The 25,194-nt window shown below is 37.9% G+C and overlaps 1 protein-coding gene across 4 annotated transcripts; it reads right to left on the bottom strand.

Moving 5' to 3' along the window:
• Positions 1-290: 290 nt before the first annotated feature.
• Positions 291-21,993, bottom strand: LOC133734188 (probable LRR receptor-like serine/threonine-protein kinase At1g53420). Of its 4 annotated transcripts, XM_062161821.1 has the most exons (29): positions 21,835-21,993; positions 20,018-20,171; positions 19,846-19,917; positions 19,380-19,451; positions 18,936-19,004; positions 18,798-18,842; positions 18,377-18,442; positions 18,236-18,271; positions 18,034-18,108; positions 17,799-17,870; positions 17,596-17,667; positions 17,150-17,221; positions 16,954-17,025; positions 14,654-14,725; positions 14,412-14,495; positions 14,064-14,135; positions 13,796-13,864; positions 13,609-13,677; positions 13,412-13,471; positions 13,275-13,322; positions 13,149-13,189; positions 4,702-5,063; positions 4,408-4,585; positions 4,170-4,301; positions 3,953-4,065; positions 3,601-3,808; positions 3,261-3,495; positions 3,010-3,160; positions 291-1,058 (listed from the first exon to the last, which is right to left on the bottom strand). In XM_062161821.1, the coding sequence occupies exons 1-29, from the start codon at positions 21,959-21,961 to the stop codon at positions 492-494; spliced, it is 3,465 nt and encodes a 1,154-aa protein (XP_062017805.1). In that variant the 5' UTR covers positions 21,962-21,993; the 3' UTR covers positions 291-491. The 4 variants fall into 4 exon arrangements, with proteins under 4 accessions (XP_062017805.1, XP_062017807.1, XP_062017806.1 ...); XM_062161823.1 differs by lacking the exon at positions 14,654-14,725; XM_062161822.1 differs by lacking the exon at positions 18,798-18,842.
• Between the last annotated feature and the right edge of the window lie 3,201 nt (positions 21,994-25,194).

Below are 25,194 nucleotides of genomic sequence, written 5' to 3'. Positions count from 1 at the left end.
AAATCTTATTATTGCAGTGTTTTCTTTTTTTCTTTCTAGTTGTAAATGTACATTAAGCTCCCCTGCACCAAGATTCAGTGCTTCATCTTAATGAAATGTACCCCAAGCAGACAGTAGCACTAAAACCAGATGAAAAGAGAACGAAATGAAGCAGAAATATGTATATATTATGTCAATCCATGTCATTTACTGCATAAACTTCATAATTAATTGCTCTAGCTAGATAAGTTTGGCATTTGTTTTCCCTCCTTGTTTCTTTGGCTTTCTCAATTGTACAAATTCGGCCAGAGTTTTAGATTAGAAGAATTTCAAATTCATGTATTAGCGTTGGCGGTGATACCTAGCTAACATCCAATTTGACAAGACAAAGCCAGGAATCTATTCTGTACATGTTAAATACAGATCGCAGTAGAGTCCATCAAGTCCAAAAACAAGGAAAAAAAAATAGACAGAGACGTTTGGCTAGACTACTGTGTTTCATTTGGAAATCTCTAGGGGGTACTCTCAGAAATGTGTTCTGTTTCATCTTCCCCTTTGATCAAATTGGATGGTGTGGATGCTCTCGAGGTTACTTCCATAGAAACAGAGGAATCAACTTGTGCAATGTGACTATCGAAGGAGAGCAATTCCCTAGTATGCTCCCAAAACCTCTCATACACAACGCCCTCGTACTTGGCCGCCACCGAGTTATCCTTGACTGCGATGACGAGCCGGTAATTCTCGCCGGGGACGACCCGAGTCTCGCCCTTCACCACGCTCTGTAACTCCAGCTTCTTCCCGGATTTCTTGTTGTACTTCGACACTGCGAACTCTGCGATATCCTTCACATGGGGGTCGTTGATGTCCTCAATCTGATCAGAGGAACAGATCTCCTCAATTTTTTTGTCGCCAACGAGAACACTCACAACTTCAGACATAGTAGGCCTCAGAGTTGGCGATATATTGATGCACTTTACTGCTAAATTCAAGATGATGATGGCTTGTTTTGCATCATATTTGTTAGACAAGGTTTTATCAACCAAGTCCACCAACTTTCCTTTTCGCTGTAAATCACAAGCCTGCATTTCCACACACAACACAGAAGTCGAGTTAAATGAGATTATAGCTTTACCGCACAGTTTGGACAACAAAAAGTGAAGGAATTGTGTCCTAAAACAATCATTTTGATGTAATTATTATTGTAATTATTATTAATCAAAATGGCAAGTTTATTGTTCATTGCTTATATTTGATATTTGATTGAACAAAGTCCAAGGAATATGAGTTAAAGAGAAAGTAATCTAAAGAGTTAGATGTGTGAGACCTTTACTCTTTTACACTCTTATCCTAAAAGGTTCATAGTCATAGGATTATCACTTGGACATTGATAATCCGGAAAGACTAGCACATACTATGTATGCTCAATATGGAGGATGATATGTCTCTTATCATTTGTGTAGAGACACTAATACAAGTATGTGGGTGCTCTTAACTTAAAGAGTACACTGAACGCGATCATTAGAGTTTCCATACTTACATGTCAAACTTGAACTCTAAATTGCAATAATACAAATTAGTCCTTTGACCTGAGACACCATAGTTGTTTTATGAGTGAATGAATTATCTCTTGATGGTGCAATAATATTGTGTCCCTTATTGGATATAATAGATGCATTCATTGGTATAATCAATTCGGTCATGGAGACATGTGAGTGTACAATAAGGAATCTCTATCCTTAAGTAAATAAGGTGTATGTTCAAAGATGTGATTCAATGAGTCTTTGGCCAAAGCAATGAATGAGATTAAAAAGGAGTTTCTAATCACCTTCTAAGAATCACATAAGAAAGAAAATCACATTAGGGGATTGACATATTAATTCCATACCCCGATGATGTGATTTAGAACATCGTGTTAGAGAATGACCATATTGTATTGTAATTCCAATTGAATAGGTTCTTTGTCATTCTACATTAACTAGGGTAGTCATGATATGTTGCAAGACGTCACTCATGACTTGTGAAATCCCCGAGGATTAATAAACATTTATAATCCTAATAACAATGGAGAATCAAAAATGGAGTTTTTGATTCGTAAACAAAATAGAATGGTTTCTATAAACTTCACTGCCTCGTTAATTAGAACCTAAGAGATCGCACATCATATAAGTGGATCCTTGAGATTGTATATGAAGAAGATTAAACAAGAGTTGGTTATGACCAAATAATTAATTAGATTTATTATTTGGACATAATTAGGATTTTCGGGTAAAAACCGAACCTATTGGGCCTAAACGATTGTCGGGTTTTGGTGTGGACTTGGGCTTCACTAAATGAGATTTAAATGAAAGCCCAAGACACATTTTTAGTGCCCAATAACTTGTATGGACCAGCCAACATATTGGCTTTATTAAAGTCAATATTTTTCTTTTAGTAATTGGAGTTATTTCCTATTATATAAAAGAGAAAGTATGGAAATAATAATTAGTGTGTCTCCACACCATTATTTTCAGATTAGAGAGAGAGAGAGAGAGAGTTCTCTCTTGGTCCATTTGCAGAAATTAAAGGAAAGAAGAACACTTGCATAATTTCTTCTTTTCTTTCATCTTTCTTCATCTCGTGATTCACTTGGTGAAGATCCTTAGAGGCCATATCATTTTGTGGCTTTACTTGTTACATCAAGGAGGAGATTATAAGCACAAGAAGGAGTTCTTAATTCAAGGTGCTTCAAGGTGGAGGAAACACACACAAGGAGAGATCAAGGAGAGGAACTTTGGTGGTTCACTTGGATCGGATTAAAATCACGCTCCAAGGGTGAGCAGAACATAAACTACTTCTTTGTTCTTCCTTACTATGCATGCTATGTTTATACACATATCATAATAAGCCAAGATCATGGGTTAAAGGAATGGATTTTATGTTTAGTTAGTAGTTTAATTGTTAAACTAATTCCGCACTAATTAAAAAGTTTTGAAATCCATCCATTCCTTCAAAAAGAAGGCAGAAAAGCATGGAGATGCCAATTTTGCTTACCGTGTCTAAAAGAAATTCAGTTTCCTGGCTATCTCGCTTGTGTCCTGCATTTTTCCTTCCACTAACAGTTTCAAGTATAACCACCCCAAAACTGTAGACATCAGCTTTAGATGTCACAACTCCTCGAACATACTCGGGTGCCATATATCCCCTGCAGAAAACAAGAGGTAACTTATCATTACTAAGTCGAAGATTGCAGTAAGTATATATAAAGTGGCAGGGAGTAGGTACTGTTCTATAGTTTTACTTACTCTGTCACTTCTACTTTGACGAACTTGAATTGATCATCTTCGGTGTAAAGGCTTGCCAATCCAAAGTCTGATATTTTAGCCTTGAGGTTTCCATCGAGAAGAATATTAGCTGATTTAATGTCCCTGTGAACCATCTTCAGCCTGGGATGCTCATGTAGATACGCCAATCCCCTAGCTATTCCCAAGCAAATGTTAAACCTAGCTTCCCAATCAAGTTTCAATTTGGACTTTGAGTCTGCAACCATATAGTCACCACATCAATATATTTTCTCCTAAATAATTATAATATTAGAACAGAAAAAATATAACAAAAAGAAAAGGGCCTGATAAAATTATTTACCAAATAAAGCGTGTGCAAGGGATTTGTTTTGCATATATTCATAGATGAGCAAATGCAGGCCTTTTGCATTGTAAACGTCCAGTAACTGAACAAGGTTCTCTTGACTCATTGATTTCAAAGCATAAAACTCATTTTTCAACTGATTTATCCTTTCCTCTGAATGAGAGGAAAGTTTCTTCACAGCTACAATTTTTCCTTGCACTTCAGCCTGCACGCAATTACAACCAAACAAATGAAATACATTATTAACTCCATTTCTCCTGAAGAACTGAATTTGCAAGTTAAAGATCGCTAGTTTGTAGGTTGTAGCTGAAACTCCACAATAAAAACAAGGACAGAGAAAATTAGATACCTTGTAAACGGTCCCAAAACCCCCTTGACCAATCTCTTTCCTCTTGCTAAAATTCCCTGTAGCAACTTTTAATTGTTTGAGGGTGACAGGCTTTTCTAGACCTATATCTATTTCTGTTCCACAAACAAGTGATCAGAGATGTAAGCTGAAATTCAGTAAGAATTCTTGAAAGAGTGAATACTTGTCAAATGTTGCTAGCCAGTGTACATTATGTTACCTTGTAAGTGATCTGTACCCAGCCATCCCATCATCCAGGCAAAAAGCAATAAAAGCAATACGAAAGCTATGATTGAGGCCACAGTAATGAGCGCTATGTGCAAAGGAGATAGTTGTTTGTGTAGCTTGTACTCTGATTTCTCAATATACAATTAGTAATTACGTTAGCTTAGGATCAGATCGTACGTCCAAATAAATATAGGCATGTAAAAGGAGGAAAATAATTAATATTTGTTGACCTGGAGTTACGGATATAGCAGATATGAGAGGTCCCTGAAGAGTCCCTTTTCCCGCCGAGTAGAAGTGGATCTCTAATACACCATCATTTACATTAACCGCTGTGAAATTTTCTCCATGTACTAAATTCGGACCTCCTGCCTTCTCTATAATGTTGAAATCCCTTAGTTTCCTCTCACCCTACACCAACCAATCACCATTTATACATAATTAGTTAAAATGACAAAGCATGCAATAGTACTAACGCAAATAAGTGTTGCTAAGTACCGGTGACAAAGTTAAAAAAAAAACATTACCTGAATATATACGTCAAATATGCGTTTATCTGTACTTTTGTAACTCATATCCTCGCAAACAATTTCAGCAAAATGAAGTATTACCCTGTATTTGCCTTTACGTAAACAGAACCCGTAATATTTTAGAGAGACCGGGGAACTGCGAGCACTCTTGTATAAAGTTGCTTCAGAGGAAAGCCCACATCTCATGCTTTTTAAGAATTCACTGGAATTGAAGGCATCAACGGTGCTTCCAGCACTACTTCGAGCCCAGTTTCCTTTTGGACTTAGGTAAAACTGTAATGTATCATTATCTTGATCATATACATTTCCATCAACCTTAATCGGCTCCCCACCACCACAATTTATAAACAATGAATGGTCTGAAGAAATTAAACACATTTACTATTAATATATATATTTATATATATAATTGTTAGATATAGATAGACTGATAGAGTTCAATATAATAAAGAGATATTTTAATCAGTGTCCAATTCATTTTTTTTATTGTTAATTGCGGTCCAATCACTTTTATCGTTTTCCATTTTGCCCCGCAAGGTAAATTAAGGAAACAAATGAAAATTTCTTAATTTGGGGTTTTTTTTTTCAGTTTAAATCTTTAAATTTTGAATTTCAAATTCCTCAAATCTACTCAAAGAAAATAATTATAACAAACAATATGCACTTAAAACTATGTAAACATATCATGTATACCTACATGAAAAATCACTAATTCTCAAACAATATAATGCATTGATATCAAAAGGGTGAAAAAATAAATAAATAAATAACTAAGACAAACTAAGTAGCGACTAAAAGCAAAATAATATAGTGAACCCTACAGTTCGAGAACAACGACGACGGTAGAATTGGGACTGGAGGTTTCAATCTCTCAACCTCGAGTAGAGTTAGGTCCCGCAAGGCACCTCGCTGAGGGCCTGGGCGTCTAGTGCGTCGATTGGTGGAGAGATCATGAGATCGAGTGCGATATGGGCTCTGTATCGATGTCGTACAGGAGAATGGCGCGGCGAGCGGTGCTATGCTGGTTGAATCGGTGTCGGAGCGAGCAATAGCGTCGGAAGGGAGGGAGAGTTTCTTTCTGGCATACAAAGGGGTAAGGCAGGCTGGGACTTATAGACTCAGACTGATTGGTTGTTGCTGGTCTGATCTGTCCGGTGGTGGAGTAGTTTGATTGAATACAAGGAGGCGGCACAGATATCGCCTTCTGGAGAAAACGGCCGCCGGAACGTGCAGTGGAGGTGGTGTTGCTCAGAGTGGTTTCCTAGGCTTGGAATTGGGCCTGGGGTTCTGAGTCTGATTCTGAGTTTGGGCTAGCTGGGCCTAGTTCATGGGAAATCAAGGAGGGTGTTTTGCCACCCTCACTTGTTACTTAGTGAATTGGGCAGGCCCGACCCAAGAACTTTAGACCCACTTGGGCATGTTTTAGGGCCAGCTATGGTTTTCAAGTGCTAATCCATTTAGATCGTGACTTCTTCGAGAGTTGGTAATTATCTTGGATCTGATTGGTGTATTTTAAGTGGCTTGTGGATAAGGAGATGCTCCTATTTGTTGACTAGGAAGTGGCATTCTGTTGGTGCCACAATTGCGTAATTGGCTAATGGGAGGCTAGTGAATGATTTTTCCCTATAAGACATGAGTTTCTTTGTTTATAAATTCACTATATAATGAGTTTGCTTTACTTAGATTAGGGTTCCGGATTTTCTTGCCGGCTATCTTTTTGTAAGTGTAGCTAGACTCTAACCATTGGAAGTTTGCCGGCTATTGATTCTAATGATATCACTTTCTATTAAAAAAAAACAAAAAAAACTAAGTAGCGACTAATGAAAATTGAGACACAACAATACATAGAGCTATTAGCTATAGTAGTATGCTAGTGCATAATCGAGCTTTAACATTATTTCTAATTAATAGGTAGAGAAAGAAACCACCACTACTTGCCTTCTTTTAAGATATGCAAAACGCATCTCTATTTCTAGAATATTGCCCTTGTACTCAGTATCAAAAGTGCAAACGTAACTATGCACAAGGTAATGAAAAAAGAGCAAGGTAGTTTCAACATTGTTCCTAATAAAAAAGTATGGAAAAAATTATCGTTGCTGCTTACATTTCCCTTAGGATATTTCCTTGGACTAAATTCAGTTTACTCCCTCAAAATTTGGATCGAAAATCAGTTTAGTCTCCAATCTTTTTAATCACGATGGTCCCTATACTTCTAATTTTCATCACTCGCATCCAAATTTTAAATTTGACTCCAATCATGATGTCACAAGCTGACTTGGCACCGACAACATGACCAATTTTTAAGATTTTGGACAATATCCAAACTACCCTTTGTTCTGATTTTGCTCCAATCCACACCCTTATTCTTCTTCCTCTTCCAGTAATGAGGTTAAGGACTTAAGGTTGGGTCGGATTCGAGCGCAATGTGCAAGTTGTTCCGACACTGCTCCAATCTCTCCACCTTTCGATCGATCTCAACTTCAACACCTCAATCTGCTTCTTCGTCTTCTTCATCAAAACCCATATGGTTGAGATAAGTACGGAAGAATCACATATAAAATTAGCCTTATCTTAGGCAACACCAATATATCATCATCTAGTAATTTCAATGTCTGCCACAAACATCTGCTAAGTATTTCAAGAATCAAAGACTCAATAAACTCATAACAAGAAAGAGACATGGTCCAACCACTAACAATCCATCTGCTGGCAGCTCATGCACCAAGTGAATACACCTGGGCAGTGCGCCGTCGTTGTGCAACCAAGAGCTTGGCAACACCACTGCCATCACCATCTTACGACCTGAACGTCCGACAAGCATCGTCGTCGCCACCTCTTATTGGGTGCCTTAGCCGCAGTAGACAGCTCATCCAGCTGGCAGACCCAATTTTGATTGGATCTGGGTTGCCATCTAGACCAAACTTCACACAAATCTATGATTGGCACATCATGACGCCAGCATGTCGACCACCCTGCAATCGCACCACTACGCCACCACTCGTCGAATGTCCCAACAATCATGACCTTCGAACAAACCAAATCCGAAAGGGATCTGGGTTGCTCAACTGAGCAACCCAACAACCCCCTTGAACATCGCCCTTGCTCGGAGCTTGAGATCAATCCATATGCAACAACGTGGGACGCCTACCAACCTTTCCTTTCCCCTCTACCACCAAGGAATCCAATCGTTTCCCATCCGGATCCCCTTGACCACTTCTCTATCCAAGCCAAACAGACTCATTAAGCTGAGAGAGAGGTGCATTTTTTTGGGGTTGGGTGTTTTTTGTTTTTTTATTTGGGTGTTTTTTGTTTTTTTATTTGAAAATGTCAATTTTGCCCTTCTTGTAAGCCATGCTGTCGGTGCCAAGTCAGCTTGTGGCGTCATGATTGGAGCCAAATTTGAAATTTGGATGCGGGTGGTGAAAATAAGAAGTGCAGAGACCATCGTGATTAAAAGAAAAAATATCGGGGACCAAACTGATTTTTGACCCAAAATTTGAGGGAGTAAACTGAATTTAATCCTATTTTCTTTGTACTAGGTATCAAAAGTGCAAATACATCTATATATGTACAAGGTAATGGAAAAATAGCAAGGTAGTTTTAAATTTATTCATAATCAAAATGTAGGAAACATTGACTACCAATAAGGCATATAAGTGTGAAATAAATATGTCTAATTAAATTCTAGGACAAAATTTGACTAACACCGTAATCATTTCAACATAGAGGTATGCAAAAAATTCTTAGAAAGTCTATAATAAAGGTAGATGCGAACTGAAGGAGTCATATTAGTAAGACATAAAAAGGAACTAAGAAGGGAGAAGCCATACATTTGGAGAGAAAAATAAAGAAATGAGATTTTATTTTTTTCCAGTAAAAAACTCTCGACTTTTCTCTCGAGTGGTGGTTGCGGCGCTGTCCAGATCGCTTGCAGGTCGATGATGGTTGGTTAGCAACCAGGCGGGGATGGGATTTCGATGGGGAGATCTCAGGCAGGTGACGTGGGGCAGGGCTGGGGCTCTGGGTGTGAGAGCGGCGGCGCGAGTCCCAGATGGTGTCGGTCTGAGTGCAGGCACAGATCAGGTCGGGCATGATGTGTGGGGAAGATCTGGCGTAGAGAGGTCGATTGTCGGTCTGCTCTATCCTAGGTCGGAGCGTGGGCGGTCCACTTTTGCTCGGGGTACAGTAGATGGAGGGGGAGGTGTCGCCAGTGATGGGATGGCATGAGAGATGCTAGCGAGATGGCGGTGGTGTGGCGGCAGCAGGCATTCACTTAGACATGGGCTCTGTGATGATTGGGCCTGGGCTTTGGCTCATGGCCCATGTTGTTTTTATCTTTTATTTTTGTGTTATTGCTTTTTATGTTTAATTAGCTATGGCTTTATGCCGGCAATAAATTCCTATCTCATGTGGATAGGGCCGGACGAAGTGGGTTTGGTCCCGGTATGCACTCTCAGAGTGCCTTGTCTGGCCTAGCGGAGCGGCGAACTATTTGCTTGATCAAATGGACGCAACCTCCTAGTGGCGGGATGAAATTGAGTGTCGCCTGATTTATTTCCGTGTGACAACATAGTAGGAAAGCTGTGCTATTTGTAATGATGCTTCTTCGTTATAGAGTTATATTTCTGGTATGTCACCGCTATGTCAAAGCAAATGGAGTAGCCATTCATGCACTCTTTGCTAATTGGTACTTGTTAGAATACATAGATTTGTGGAGAGTTCTGATATTATTTCAGGATGGTCTCTTTATGCTTATTGGGTTCAGGCTTTATGTCCCCCCCCCCTTGTATTCTGCAATTTCATTAATCAAAGCTTGAGGGCTGCCGCACCAGCCCATTTTCAAAAAGAAATGAGATTGTTGGGTGCTTGAACTAATATATATATATATATATATATATATATATAGAGAGAGAGAGAGAGAGAGAGAGAGAGAGAGAGAGAGAGAGAGAGAGAGAGAGAGAGAGAGATTATTTAAATTTAATGCACTAATTATTAACTTGAATTAAAGAACAGTAATAATAGGAAACCTTGTTTAGAAAATGTAGATACCTCTACTAGCAAGGCTAGTTTGCTACATCACCAAGCATAATTAACACCCTCTTTGGGACACCCACAAGCCATGGTGAGGCCCAACCGCTACTTGCATCTTGTAGCCCTATGTTCAAGCTACGCTACGGTATCCGGAAGTCTCAAATCCGCCGCAGGGAAGCCACATTTCCAGCCTTGCCAAGTTGCCTCCGCAACTAGGCATTTCTATACTAGAATAGTTGTTTGCTTGTCCCACATCGAAAACAATGTAAAGGAGAAGCATTCCTTCACCTATAAAAGGAACTCTCCTCCCACTTAAACACCAATTCCATTACAACCAATTCATTCCACAACATCCCATTACATCTCTTGTAATCTTGTTAGGCCGCAAGGCTCGACACACTAGTACACATTCAAGTGGACGTAGTCTCCCGCTAAGGCGGGAGGCGAACCACTATACATCTCGTGTCAATCTCTCTCTCTCTCTCTCTCACTTAAGCTAACTAGAGATCCCACGGATCACTAACGTTAACATTGGCGCAGTCTGTGGGAAGCCGTCACACAAAGGCTTCGTCACACTTACCATTGAGTTAAGACATCTCAACATATCCTTAGCGGCCAAGTCAACGCCGACCATGGCTGGTCAGCGCCCGGCGGAGTAGGTCAACGCCCATCATGGCTTGATCAACTTTTGATCTCCGCTGACCATGGCGGGTCAACGCCCAACTCAAGAGTCAACGCCCAACAGGGTATGTCTATGATGATCTGCTCCGCTGCACAGGTCTGATCAACATCACCGCCGCTCTGCAGCTCCTCTTCGGAGTCCTCTGCCGAGTTCCAGGTCCGCTGCACCCCAGCTCCGCCGAACTCCGAGCCTCCGCCGAGCTCCAAGTCAAAGCAATCTCCGCTGACCACGCTTCGCTCCACCAGCGGCCAGCCTCATCACCACCGAGCGACACCGCTGGAAGTTCACCGCCGGGATGCACCGCTGGCAGCCACTCCCGCTGAACTTCACCGGCCAAGCAATAAACCGCTAGCAATCATTCGCCAAGCTTCATCGGCGGCCCCGCTAAGCTTACCATTGAGCTTCCCCCGCTAAAACTCCTTAGCGGCAAGCACAAGGGCAGTCCGCCCAGCAGGCACCGCCAAACAAGCTTCCTCTCTCCCATCAAGCGCCTGCAACTTCACCACCATCGCCAGCGGATTGAGACACCGCCAGGTGGCAGCACCGCCAATCTCCAGCGGAAACTCATCCAGACCCCGCTAGCCAACTCCGCCGAGCGCCGAGCTCCGCTCCGCTGGACTGTCTCTGCTCCGCCAGACTGTCTTCGCTAGCTTGCCTCCGCCGGCCATGGACAGAGCACCGCTGACAGGCTCCGCCGACCAAATCGAGCTCCGCTCCGCCGAGCATCCTCCGTTAGCCAAGGCTCCGCTCCCCTGGCCAACCCCCGCCAGCAAAAGGCCGACACGAGTCTCCGCTGCCCCTCCAGGAGCCAACGCTAGACTGTTCACCGCCGAACTCCATCTCCGGTGAGCATCCCCCACCTGGTCTGGGCACCCATGGAGATCATCTGTTCATCATGGCCACCACCATTCCATCTTCGATCATCCTCTCCGCAGGTGCTCCGCTCCGCCGAGCTTCAACGCTGGCCAAACCTCCGCCGTGCCAGACAAAGCTTCCGCCAGCCAATCCTTCCGTCGGCGAGTCCTCCGCCAGAGGGATCACAACCGCCACCAGCCTCTTCTGGAACGCTACCGCTAGCACCAGCACGGCCGTCACCTCAGCACCGCCAACTGTAGCGTCGCTGAGCTCTGAGACACCGCCGGCCAACTTCAACGGCAAGGCACAGCTCTGCCTACCCCAGGCCTCCGCCCACTGCAGGCCTCCGCCCAACTTCGACATCGAAACATCGCATCCGCCAGATAAGTGCCTTCCTCTTATCCCTTGCGCTCTTGCAATTTGAGCTACCGCTGATGCCATGACTATACATGTCTCTATAACCCTTAAGCATGCCTGCAACATGTTATTAGTTAGCAACTTTCCTACAAGTACATGCTACACACATACATGCTTAAATTCACTTTCATGTGACATTCATTGTGAACCTTGTGACACTTATAGCTCAATTAAACATGCTCGGATAAACGCTTGCGAAACGGTTACGACTCGCTTGGGTATCAAAGCATGGCCGCGAATCGCTTGGGCTACGCCCCACACGCTCATACAGCGCCTACACCCAACTCGCTCGAACACCTAACTCGCTCCGCTTATCCAACATGCTTTAGTTACGCTCTCAGCTCACAATGCTTCATACATATGGTCTAGCCTCCGGGCACCACACTTTTTCACGTTTTCCTACATATGGTCTAGCCTCCGGGCTCCACGAGTCTATAGTCTACGACCTACCGCCGTGCGGCAGGGCGACGCCCCATTATCTCATGCACTTCATACATTAGTGCACCACCGATGTAACTACATATACGAACTTTTTTGTCTTTTGTGATGCAGGATGGCGAGTCCCTTCTTGCTTGCGGAGCTCGGGGACTTGTAGGGGCCGTGCGCCTCTCGGATGTTACTTATGCTTGATGACTTCATGATTTGAACTCTCCAACCAAGAAGCTCCTCTTGCTTGCGGACTTCGGGGACTTGTAGATACCTCTACTAGCAAGGCTAGTTTGCTACATCACCAAGCATAATTAACGCCCTCTTTGGGACACCCACAAGTCATGGTGAGGCCCAACCGCTACTTGCATCTTGTAGCCCTATGTTCAAGCTACGCTACGGTATCCGGAAGTCGCAAATCCGCCGCCGAGAAGCCACCTTTCCAGCCTTGCCAAGTTGCCTCCGCAACTAGGCATTTCTATACTAGAATAGTTGTTTGCTTGTCCCACATCGAAAACAATGTAAAGGAGAAGCATTCCTTCACCTATAAAAGGAACTCTCCTCCCACTTAAACACCAATTCCATTACAACCAATTCATTCCACAACATCCCATTACATCTCTTGTAATCTTGTTAGGCCGCAAGGCTCGACACACTAGTACACATTCAAGTGGACGTAGTCTCCCGCTAAGGCGGGAGGCAAACCACTATACATCTCGTGTCAATCTCTCTCTCTCTCTCACTTAAGCTAACTAGAGATCCCACGGATCACTAACGTTAACAGAAAATAAATTGAATTTTTTATTTCATGAAATCTTATTTGACCTTTATTAATTGTGTTAATTAGGATGACAATCTATTCAATTTATTACAAAATGCTATAATAGATTGGACAAAATTGAAAAGGAAAAAAAATCTTATGTGACAAGTGAGTTGTAGGACCGCAATTAACAAAAAAATTAGTGTGAATTACATCCAACATGGAAAATAAATTTTAGACTTAAAATAAATTTTGTCTATAAGATGAACTTACAATTAGGCCTTGGACAATACTTCTCCGTGGTTGGGTCCGTTCTGTAAGTATAATCGCCACAAGTTATTCTAAATAACTTTATCGTCAAGTTTTTCTAACAGTACAATAGACAAGATATGGTCATACGTATTTGGCAGACAGGTTGAGAAGTTGCAGCAGCAGGAAAACAAATTCCTAGAACAGAGAGATATCATGCAATTAATATTTCAAATATATTCAGATTCCTTACTAATTGAATAGAAAATGCATCGTTAATTTCTTACCAGTCTAACTTGGACGATTTTTCAAATGTTGGTTTTGAAAAATTATTGTATGAAAGATCACTGGAATAAAAGAAACATATATAAATGAGAATGTTGTACACTGGAGGTACCTAACAAGCTCCTAATTAGAGAAAGTCAATAAAATGTTATCGGTACTAAATACAGAATAGATAGGATGTACATATATCGAAACATACATCTTACTCCAGTTTGCATTTTGAATCCAATCAGGAATTTCCCCAGAAAGCATATTGTTTGAAAAAGATCTGAAGAGAACATGCATGCATGAAGTACATTACAGCAAGTATAAATATTCTTGCAATTTTCTAAATTTGTGGTTATGGTTGAACGTATTCATGGGGTGGAGAGTAATATATCACATACATGTAACTTAAATTTAAGTTTTTCAAAGCATCTGGGATTCTACCCGTTAAGTTGTTGAAGCTCAAGTCTCTGCAACATAAATTTAAAAAGGCATGAGACTCGTTTGGAGGGAGACGAATAAGGGATGAAACAAGAGAAATGTTAGGGAGAGGGAGAAATAAAAGATGACATGGCTGAAACATGTTATAGTATATATGATCGGAGCTTTACTTGATTACATGTGGATATATTTGAAGGTTTACAGAGGAAACTAAACAAAAGAACTTACAGGTTCGATAATGATGACATATTTCCAATGTAAGAAGGAATTTGACCAGTGATTGAGCAGTTTCTTAGTATCCTGCAGATACACGACAACAAATAATGCTGCTAAAAATGCACGCCGACTAAGTAGATATTGCTAGTACATGTTACTTTGAAGATGGTTGAAACTCATGAGTCAATGAAATTTTGACTTTTAATTATTATTAAAGTTTAAAGAAGTGGGGGACTACCCTTGAATTTCTAATAAATCAACCACTTAACTGGAGAACTTATTATGAGACTCTTTATATATGGTTCGAAATTTTTTTTTTTATCGAAATAATACATTGTGTGCAATAAGCAATTTACTAACAGAATACGATGAAAAAAACTTGTCGTCACATGTGTAGATGGTGGGAACTGGAAATTAGAGTCTGCTCCGACGTCACTTATTGCCCTACAGTAAAAAGAAGCAATTTAGGAAAGGCAGAATAACACATCAGTTGAATAATGTATATTATACATGGGAGATTTCTATTTCCAAGAAGCTAGACGAGTGGAAAGATAGCTAGCTAGTGCCCATGGAGCTGTAAATTGGCACACTTGGTCGCTTACAAAATTTGTAGATACGATATATTAAAAATTCCGGCAGGTATCCTTCCGTGGAAATTGTTTCCGTTGAGATAACTGTACAAAATTTAATGAAGTAAGTTAGAGCAATTGACAAATTCAAATAGCTAAAATGCGGTACTCAAATTTTAGAGTATTCGACACTTTGCTATCTAAAGTTTTAAAACTATAACTTTAGTACCTTAAATTTTTATCTATCTCTTACTTCAATACCTCATGTCAATCACACCGTTAAAAAACAAGTGATGCTGCCCTTTTTTCAGGGACATGTTCGTAAAATAACCCTTATCCAATTAAAAAATAAAAAATTGATTATTTTTCCTTTTTTTTTTTCCTGTCTCTCTCTTCGACCATGACGTCTAGATTTCAGATTACTGTAGGCTTGTTTTTATCAAGTAATCTAGATTTTGTGGAAACGAATTGATGACGGTTTCTCGTTTCTCTATCAGCCTGATATTTAGACACTTTGGTATGTCAGATTGTTTCAAATCACCTGTTACTCTGAAAAAGAACAAATTCAGTTTCCCAGAATAAGGGTGGTTCATCAAAGATACTGTAGGCTCGTTTTTCTTTGATTTGTAGAATTGTGGAGGCAAAGATTTTATAAAATAGGATGCTGAAATATTATCTATTTGTTATGGGCTTTGAATTTTTTTTTCATTGATGGAGGAAGAGAGAGAGATAGAAAGAGAACTCAGAGAAGAGGTGAAAAAAAAAATTCGTTGGGTGGGAAATTCATGAATTGTAAAGAAAGAAAGAATAAGACAAAAATGCCCTTGTAAAATGAATTTAGTTGGCACCGTTATAAATAAAAATTCATAAGTAAAAATAAATTGAGATATTAAAGTGATAATTTTGAAATTTAAGATATCAGACTGAAAATGCTGCTTGTGTGAAATTGGCTATTTGCCTTCCTCTGATTCTGATATTTGCTATTTAAGATGTCAACTGTGAGATATTAAGCAAATAGCCAATTTAAGATATCAGTGTCGAGTTGTGTGAAATTGTTTGTGACATTTTCTCATTCAAATATAGCTGCTTGTGTACGTTTGACAACAGTGCAGTACAAGCTATATATAATTGGGTCCGGATCATGGGACACCATATTTTACACAATTTTTTACACATGTTGTGAGTCGTTGGATTTAAAAACTTTTTATGGTCTGGATTTGTTGTTTGAATGATGTCAACAGAATAGTAAGTGATGTGGAAAATGACATGGCATTATATATTTTCGATCAAATATTATAATTAGATTGAACTTTTCTTTATTAAAGGAAAAAACAAACAGTAGAAGACGATTAAAAAAGAAAGGAAAAAAATTGCAGAAAACCAGACACCAAATACTAAAAAGAATATCATCTTCTCCAAACACTATCATCAAATGCGATATTTGATGGCCTGGAGCTTTGATATTTGTTTCGATAAAATATTGAGTGCTGGTGATCAAAGCCAATCAAGGATGGAGGCTGTCAGAAAATTTTGGAGGAAAAGGCATGGATCTGGAGGTCAACTAGGGTTCCAATATTTCTTTAATTATTACCAAGACGATACATGGAGAGAAGAATCCATGGTTGTACTGGTAACGGTCTACAAATTCACTAAACAATTCAAAAAATTCAGTTTAGGAAAATGGCACAGGAAACAAATTCCAAAACTACTTCAAGCATTTTGGTTGAAAAATATTTCAATCGATGTATAAAATAAGCATGTACTATGAATGAAAACAAAGGACTGCAAATAAATATGAAATTCAATACCATTATATTTAGTAGAATCCTTCTAACAGCTACATAGATATTAGGAAATCCCAGTAACTGAAAATCAAAATGAGAATTAAAGATGTTTCAGATTAGCACATCTCTTGAGAGATTCTATTAGCAATTCCCAGTAATTGAAACCATGAAGAACCAGCACCAATTGACTCGTGACTTCGGGTCTTCTTCAGGAGATGATGATTTTAGCATTTGGCATTTGTTCTTCTACTCTTCTTCTTTTTTTCTTTCTTTTGATCGTGTTCTGTACTATTCTTATATGAGCAATAGATTTTGTTTTTTCTTTTATTAAAGAAACGTTTAATCTAATTATAATTTTTTATTATAAATATGTAATGCCATGTCATTTTTCACATCACTTAGTATTCTGTTGACATCATTCAAACAATAAATCCAGACCATAAAAAGTTTTTAAATCCAACGACTCACAATATGTGTAAAAAATTGTGTACGTTTGACAACAGTGCAGTACAAGCTATATATAATTATATAGAAAACTCAGGTACGTACAGTTCTTCGATTTCAGTCCAGTTGGCTATGAAGTCAGGTAAAGGGCCAGACAAATAGTTACCAGCTGCAGAACTGCATGCAACCAAAGTGATTATCAGGGTGAGTATCATGTCATAATTGGCCAGGTTAAATAATGTAATATATATGCACTGAAAAATCAAGATTGAATGGGAGCAGGGGCATATTAATTACGTACAATTTCGTCAGCGATTGAAGGCTGGCAAAACTTTTTGGTAATGTGCCGGTGATACTGTTGGATCCGACCTTGCTGCGACAACAAATAGATTTATATTTGATACATATTCTACATATAGCTAGCTAGATTAGTAAGATATTCGAGCCTAAATATAAGTTAAATTTTCCAAACTAGTCCAATCTGATAGATATTTTTTATTTCAAGAATCCAAATTCTCTTTATATATATATATATATATATATATATATATATATATATATATATATATATATATATATTCTTTTTTGTACACACAATTATTATGTATGAATTTAAATGATCAACAATTGAAATCATTAAATTATATCATTTATTAATATAAAATAGTAATAATTTTCAAATTTTTAAAGTAAAAAGTTCATTTCTATAACGAATCTCTGTATATGTGTGTGTGTAATGAAACTTACAAGCCTCGAAGGTATGTCAAATTTCCAAGTGTCTGTGGGAGAGTACCAAAGATTCCATTGTTATGCAAATCCCTTCAAATAAGGATAATTAATTAAAAAGCTTGCTCGTGAGAATATATGTATATATACATACAAAAATAAATAAGTTTAATTTGATCATTGAAATATAGGGGTATTAATACGAGTGTGCAAAGTTTACTTACAGTGTCCGGAGATGAGACAATGCACCCAAAGATGCTGGTATAGAGCCGCTGAGAAAGTTGTCGTACAGATAACTATATATATATATAATATGGATGGATCAATACATCTAAGTTGACTGAGGTATAAACGATTACTGCTAGCTAGCTTTAATTTCTTCAACGTACATAATTAATTGTTAGTAGTGAAACATGAAACGACCGAAGTCATGAACGTAACGTGAAGAGATCGACTTACATATGTGTGTTCCCAAAAGTCAAATTCCCTAAGCTCTCTGGTATAGGCCCGGTCAATTGATTGTTTGAAAGATCCCTAAATAAATTAATGTACAGAATAATTCCACTTTAAAATAACAAGTAATTTGATCAGGACGTATGTACTTAACGTTGCATGATTAATGCCTAGTCGAAAAAAAAAACACATTGTACTACTCACGTACAGGGAGAGCGCTAGGGGCGATCCGCTGTTGGCAGCCCTGTCATATCCGAAAATTAAGTATCATCAATTTCATTTTCCCATTCCTAAGTTTCATCAGATGAAAACCATTTCCAACAATAGACCTACTTAGTGAGAAACTTACGATGGGACAGCCAATTTCCCTAAAGTGACGGGTATGGATCCACTCAAATGATTGCTTGAAAGATCCCTGAATGTATAAATACCCAGTAGATTAAGTAATTAATATATATTTAATATTTATATCTATTCTATTATTAAGAAAAATGTATGCTATTATTAAGAAAAGAGCTTACTCTACATAACTGATTTCTTTTTATAATTATAATTCTGAAATATTAATAAAAAAAATTTAAAAAAATTAATTAACAAATAAAATAATGTCAATTTATAAAATAAAATATAACTAAAAATAAAATAAATAAAAATTCCTACAAGCATAAAGGAAAGAAACTCCCGAAATCTCCGCACACACATAGAGTGTGGGCTATGCTAGTATATATCTATAAGATCGAATAATGTACTTAATCTTGTTCCATACTTACAGATTAAAGTACTCCCGAATCATGTCAACCTTCTTAATGGAGTAGCTGTATTGAAGCAAAGAGAAACTTGAAATCAAAACTTTTTTCCTTTTTTTTTTTTTCTTCTTTTTCTAAGACAACGTGATATTCAAGACTTACTGCGCTTGAAATTTTATATTCCCCAAACTCTCTGGAATGGACCCGATCAATTGATTGTTCGAAATATCCCTGATACAAGTACACATGCAAACCAGCTTATCAATATTAGTTTTCTCAACAAGTAATTTCACTAATAACCAAAAGATGATTAAATCTTTTTGTTTCAAATAGATTTAGTTCTGCCAGGCTCCTGAATAAATGAGTGAAATTGTTTCAAATGTAATGGTACCTAATTATATATCCCTTTTGAGAATTTGTATTGTGTCATTTTGGCCTGAGTTGCTATGAAATGATATTATTACTTTTTTTTATAAAAAAAAAAAAAAGGTATAATGAGCACATTTGGAGTTCAAGAAATAACAGTTTCACAATCAAATGTACAGCTATTGATTTAAATATAGCAAGTCGGCCGCAACAATCATAAATCCACAAGTACAGGCTTACAGGTCATTGAGCCAAGATAAATTCCCCAAGCTAGCAGGTATGGAACCAGTCAATTGATTCATACTGAGATCCCTGAAAATTAAACCAGCTTACAAATTCACCTTAATCACTTAATTGTCTAGATTTTCTAGAACCAGAAAAAAGATATCAACATACGCTTTTCTATACAATTTTTTATTTTTTTCTTCCTTTTTCTGGAAAATTTGTGCAACATACGCTCAGCAAAATTTAAGGAAACTTATTAGCAACTGACAGAAAGACAATACTAATATTATATATGGAATAGACAAAAAAAAAAAGTATTTGACAAATTGGTGTCGGAATTGTACGTAAGAGGTTGGAGGTAACAAATAAGTTGATAAATATTCAAGGCAGCTGATACAGGTACAAAACACAAAATAGTAATGATCGAACAGGTTAAGAAAGACATTAGATATATAATGTTGGGAAAAATGAGACAAATTACAGGCTCTCTAGATGTGTGAGATTGGCCAGTTCATCAGGTATAACTCCAGTCAAACCGCTAGCACTCAGTTCACTGTCACTCAAAATGTAGTTAGCTAATTAACAATTTCGATCAGAGATTTAACATATGATTTGCATATATGTATAGTTAAAATCTAAAACTTCAAACTTACATTTTTCTGATATGGCAGATGGTGTCGTTTTGAAAAGTGCAGTTACAGCCGATGCCAAGAAATAAGCTCTGGTTGCAGAATGAGCCATCTAAGAACACTCCAGGATATCCAAGGTTTAACCCCAACTTTTTTGCTACTTGCTTAAAAGCTCTCACTGTCGACCAACATTTTATTTTATATTAGCAAAAACACTTGCATTATGGAGGAGAAGGATACCATTAGACTAATAGTTAGTTGCTGTTAACAAGATTGAGAAAGAACCAAAAATGCAAAAATAAAAATGTAAACTATTGTAAACTATATATATATGTGTGTGTGTTTGTTTTGATTTACAACATCGGTGCAACACATGCTAAATACACACACATAATACTTATTATACAATTTGTTTACCTTAGCATTTAAACTAATGAAAATTTTATATACACCCTCCTTTCTACTTAATACATATCTCTCTTTTCTGAATCATTTTTAATTAGCATCTCAACATTTAACCCCAAAAAAAAAAAAAAAAAAAAAATAATCCTCTGAGCGTTTTTAGCAATGTTAGCTATTCTAAGTCAAATTTTAACCAAAGTAACTAAAAAGTCATTTTGGCTAGCCACTTTTAAAATGCGTCTGTATCAATTCTCTTGATTTTCTTTTTTGCTCATATCAAAAACTAGTTTTTTGTGAGTTAACTCATGATCTCCCACTTACAAATAGAAGACTTATGCAACACTACACCAAATCATAATGAACAATTCTCTCTATCTTACCTAAGTTTGAATTTATATTATTAATTTATTAAATGAAGAAAAAATATTTTAAATATATTTATAAATTACATAGAATAACTTAAAGGAAGATGAATGTTTTAATTTAACAAACTCTCTATTATTTCTCATCTCCCTCTCTATATTTAGGAGTGAGATAGTTAAAAGTTAAAACGGAGAGTCACTTAGGAGTCTGATGCATCTGCTAAAATTAATAAAAACTAAACATGTTACTCATAAAATAGATAAAGAGTCAAGATAGAGAGTCTGCTAAAGATCGATGCTCTTAATGGCAGTTGCTTTTTTTAACCTCTAAGGAAAATCCTCCATGATTGTGGTTAAGGTGAAAACTTGGATGCCATGACTCCATGAATGTATGATTTGTTGAATATTAATTCCAGATTTCTAGTTGCATAAACTGTGGAATTATACATGCACTAGCTTTCATTGATTCATGAATCTTATTTGAGTTGGGTTTAATTAATGAAACTTCTCATATATCTTGTTTCAATTTCATGGCTAGCAACGAGTAATTGAAAGAATTGATCTCATCATATATAAATACTTTTTAACTTTTTAAATGATAAAAGTTTTGGGGTTTTCTTTTGGAACTCCACAAACAATAACCTATGAACCAGAGCAAATAAGTAGAAGGAATGGGAAAGAAAAGTCAGCTTTCGATATCTATGAAGATTGTTGTTGTATCAGCATCTTTGACATATATATATTTCTTTTCATAATTCAAATTTTGCTAGATCTTGAGAGATGTAGAAAGTAGAAACTCGATAGAGCAACCAAAGAAAAAAAAAATCAGAATTGAACATCTATGTTAGAGAAGAGCCTCTGTCTGTTCAAGCTAAAAGTTTGCTAAATTTTTAAAGGGATGTGTATTAAGAGTACGTTTGAGGTGGTGTATTACGGTTTCTCTTAAAATAAACAAACTCGGGCTCTTTCGGTATAATTAAACTGTATGCATTGGATTTGAATGCTAAGATGTTGTACGGATTTTTATAACATGGTGTTTGGTTCTAAGGAAAAGATATGAAGTGGATGATAAATTACCTTCTTCATCGGGCAACGTTTGAGCTATACTCCGATTTTTGAATTCAGAACCAAGCTGCCAAAGAGTGAAGATGAGGCAGAAAATTATAAATTTACTAACAAGTCTTGCTGAAGCCTCAGTACCCATTTCCCCTTCAATGAATTTTGTGCATCAGTTATTTCTACTCCTTATAATCTATAAGGCATAACAACTTTATATATTCCTCCCTTTTCCCTTTATTTTTTTTTTGGTTACACCTTTTTCCTTTTCTTTTTGGGCTGTACGTCCCACCAAAAAGTAGTCACCTAAAAAAAGAAAAAAGTAATCATCATCAAGTTTAACTGGAAGAATCTGGATCGCCTTCCAATTTTCACACACCAACAATATATAGCAAGTAAATTTGGCCAAAACTGATGTTACTATGACCCACACCTCACAAAACACAATTTGTTATTCAAACCAAAGCCTATCTTCATCAGGGTGTGTGTATATTTATATATACAAGGCCTTTTTAGTAAGAGATGTTTTTTTTTTGGCAATTTTAAGGGATCACTTATTAAACCCACTTTTCAATCACATATCTACATCTCAATTGTTTAATTTTTAGGTCTATAAAAGTATATCATATTGTTTGAGCCCAAAAATACTTTTGGCAATATCCTGTAGAGGATTAAGCATAGCGGGCCGATGGCAACGGCCAGGCTACAAGCTCTTGGCAAGTATCATGCGAAGGCCCATAGGAAGCTCATATTACACAAAGCCACCCCGAGTAATCATTAGGATTCCATACCCACGTGGGGTTCAGAGAATACAGCGAAGGTTTTCTCCCACAATGGAGGGGAAGTGCTAGGCGTGCCAAGGGATACAGTTACCATTAATTGCAGAGAAACATAAATATATCATCGTGACTATATGAGTGTGACATCATTGTGGAATGATCGCGAAGATAGGTTTAATTATCATATCCCAACTGTTCGCATCCAACAGGTAGTCAACTTTATTCATGTTTTAGCTATATCCAGATCGACAGATAATTAACAATTATATGTCTGCCAAGATTCCCAAAGTATTTTGTTGCAGGGCCAATACCTATGGCCCACAATATAATATTATTCACCTTTGTGGGGATCGGGAAGTCACAGATTGGCCTATATCCGGGGCCAAAGCGAAGAAAGAAGGACAGCTAATCAATCAATTAATCTCTACAGATTATCAAAGTCTCTCCGGAGCAACTTATCCCTCAACTTCGGTTGAACCAGTCAAGCTTGGGTCGCGCCCTTGCAACCTAGCGAAGCTAAAGATATGCTTTAGCACCGGTGACCACATTCCAGTCAGAGCCTCCTCGAAGCCACTACCACCAACATCAGTTGAACCAGCGAAGCAAGGGTAACGCCCTTGCGAACCAGCGAAGCTAGAGTCACGCTCTAGCAAAACCCCTGCTTCCCTCCTACTTCCCAATATTTGCTCTACTCAATCTACAATATTGAGTATCGATTTGGTGATACGAAGAGACCAGGCAAAAGTCCTCACTCACGAGGCATAGAGCAGAACCCTGTGACGAGGTTGGTGCTCTCCTCATCCACAACCGCTCGAGAAGAAGTTAGGTCAATGGACAACTCCAACGACCGCACTCCATGATGTTGGCACGCCTGCACAACCACGTTTGTAAAAGAGACTGTTGACCAAGTAAAACTGGAGCCAAACACATATTTATAAATTTTCAGTCAAATTGATAATCATTAAAGTATTCGTAACTGCGATTTATAATTATAAGCATAAATGATTCATGTTGGATATATTCAGTTCGTCCATTAATTTAATTTAGTTCGATAACTTAACGATAATTAATTTGGCTGAAAATTTACAGAAGTGATCTATATATTTGGACCTAAAAATAGAATAGTCGAAATGCCGAAATGAAATTGAAAAGTAGGTCTAATAAGTGAGTTGGTGCAAATTGGTCTAGCACAAAGCCATGTAACCACGTAAGAGTTTGGTGGCATGGAAGGTTATTAATAGAAGGATTCTTGCTGATGATGTGTTGCAAATGAGAGGTGCCATTCTATGCTCCCAATGTTCTCTTTGTCTCAAGGTGAGACAATCAATCACCTCTTCTTTAATTGTCAGTTTGTCCATGATTTCTGGGGTTGGCTTACTTCTTTTTTTCAAGTACAATTGCTGCCTGGCACATGTCTTTTAGACCTTATCTCCCTCTACTAGATTGTTATGGAGTTTTGCTTTTTGCAATGCTTTATGGTGCCTTTGGATGGAGATAAATAAAGTTAGGTTTGACGAAGCTACTTTTGATTTAACAAGGTTTAAGCATTTCTTTTTCATTTCTTTGAGGGAGTCTGCTTCCATCCATTTCCGTCCATGTGCGGTAACCTCGAGAGTGAATTATATGTTTAATATGCTTGGGCTCTCATCTTTGAGTATGAAGGCTCCAAAATTTATTCCTGTTCAATGGGTGGCTCCGCTGGTTAATTGGTTGAAGGTCAATACAGATGGTTCTTTTCTTGACTCATGCACAGTAGGTTTTGGTGGTATTTTCAGAGACTATGATGACTTATTTTTAGGAGCTTTTGCCAAGAGAGTGGCGGTCCCAAGTGCTATTGATGCTGAGGTATTTGCAGTAATTGAAGCTTTGCAGATTGCCTGGTCAAAGATGTGGACTCATATTTGGCTTGAAACTGATTCAGCGCTTGTAGTTCATTACTTTAGAAATTCTTTGTTAGTCCCATGGAGGCTTCGGGTAGCTTGGAATAATTGTCTATTTTTTGCGCGCGCGATTCAGTTCAAAGTTAGTCATATATACAGAGAGGGGAATACAATAGCGGATGCTTTAGCAAACTATAGTACTTCTAATGTTGGCTCTAGCTGGTGGGATGCTTTACCTGCCTTCATAGCTGGCTCGTATAGGCGTGACCTATCCTCTGCAAATGTTTATAGGTTTCGTTAGGATTTTGTTTTCTCTCAGTTTATTTTCAATTTGTTTGGCTTTAGTTGGTTCTTGTATTAGTACATTATTGTTTGGGTTTGTGTGCTGTGGAAATGGTTTAGGCCTACTCCCCCATTTCTTTGTATTTTTTTCTTATTAATAAAATTTCGAATGAGGGCATGGAGTTAGCCCTTATTTCGCTTCCTTAAAAAAAAAAAAAAAGTGATCTCTTAAAATGGTAAAAAAAAAAAAAAAAAAAAAACTCTTAGTAAAATGGCCCTCTTTATATATATATAACTCCCTCCAAATTTGTTGTTAGTATTCATATATCCAAAATCTATGACGCTAAAATTCAATCATATAGCCCCATCCCCTAAGTGGGACTTGGGACTTCCAATTTGTTATTAATAGGTTAGTATACTGAATTATTGTATACCCAAGA

Source organism: Rosa rugosa, chromosome 2, assembly GCF_958449725.1.
Source record: "Rosa rugosa chromosome 2, drRosRugo1.1, whole genome shotgun sequence".
Lineage (NCBI taxonomy): Eukaryota > Viridiplantae > Streptophyta > Magnoliopsida > Rosales > Rosaceae > Rosa > Rosa rugosa.
The sequence above is the reverse complement of the archived record's forward strand: the minus strand, read 5'-3'. Positions and strand labels throughout refer to the sequence as shown.

What these genes read in the sequence shown, in the direction of transcription:
- LOC133734188 (XM_062161821.1), bottom strand. Translation starts at nt 21,961, where the DNA reads ATGGGTACTGAGGCTTCAGCAAGACTTGTTAGTAAATTTATAATTTTC. An exon ending in AGTTTTTTTCATCGTATTCT is followed by an intron (nt 14,136 to 14,411) that starts GTTAGTAAATTG and finishes GTGTATCTGCAG; the next exon opens with GATACTAAGAAACTGCTCAA. An exon ending in GTATTGTCCAAGGCCTAATT is followed by an intron (nt 5,064 to 13,148) that starts GTAAGTTCATCT and finishes TAATTTCTTCAG; the next exon opens with ACCATTCATTGTTTATAAAT.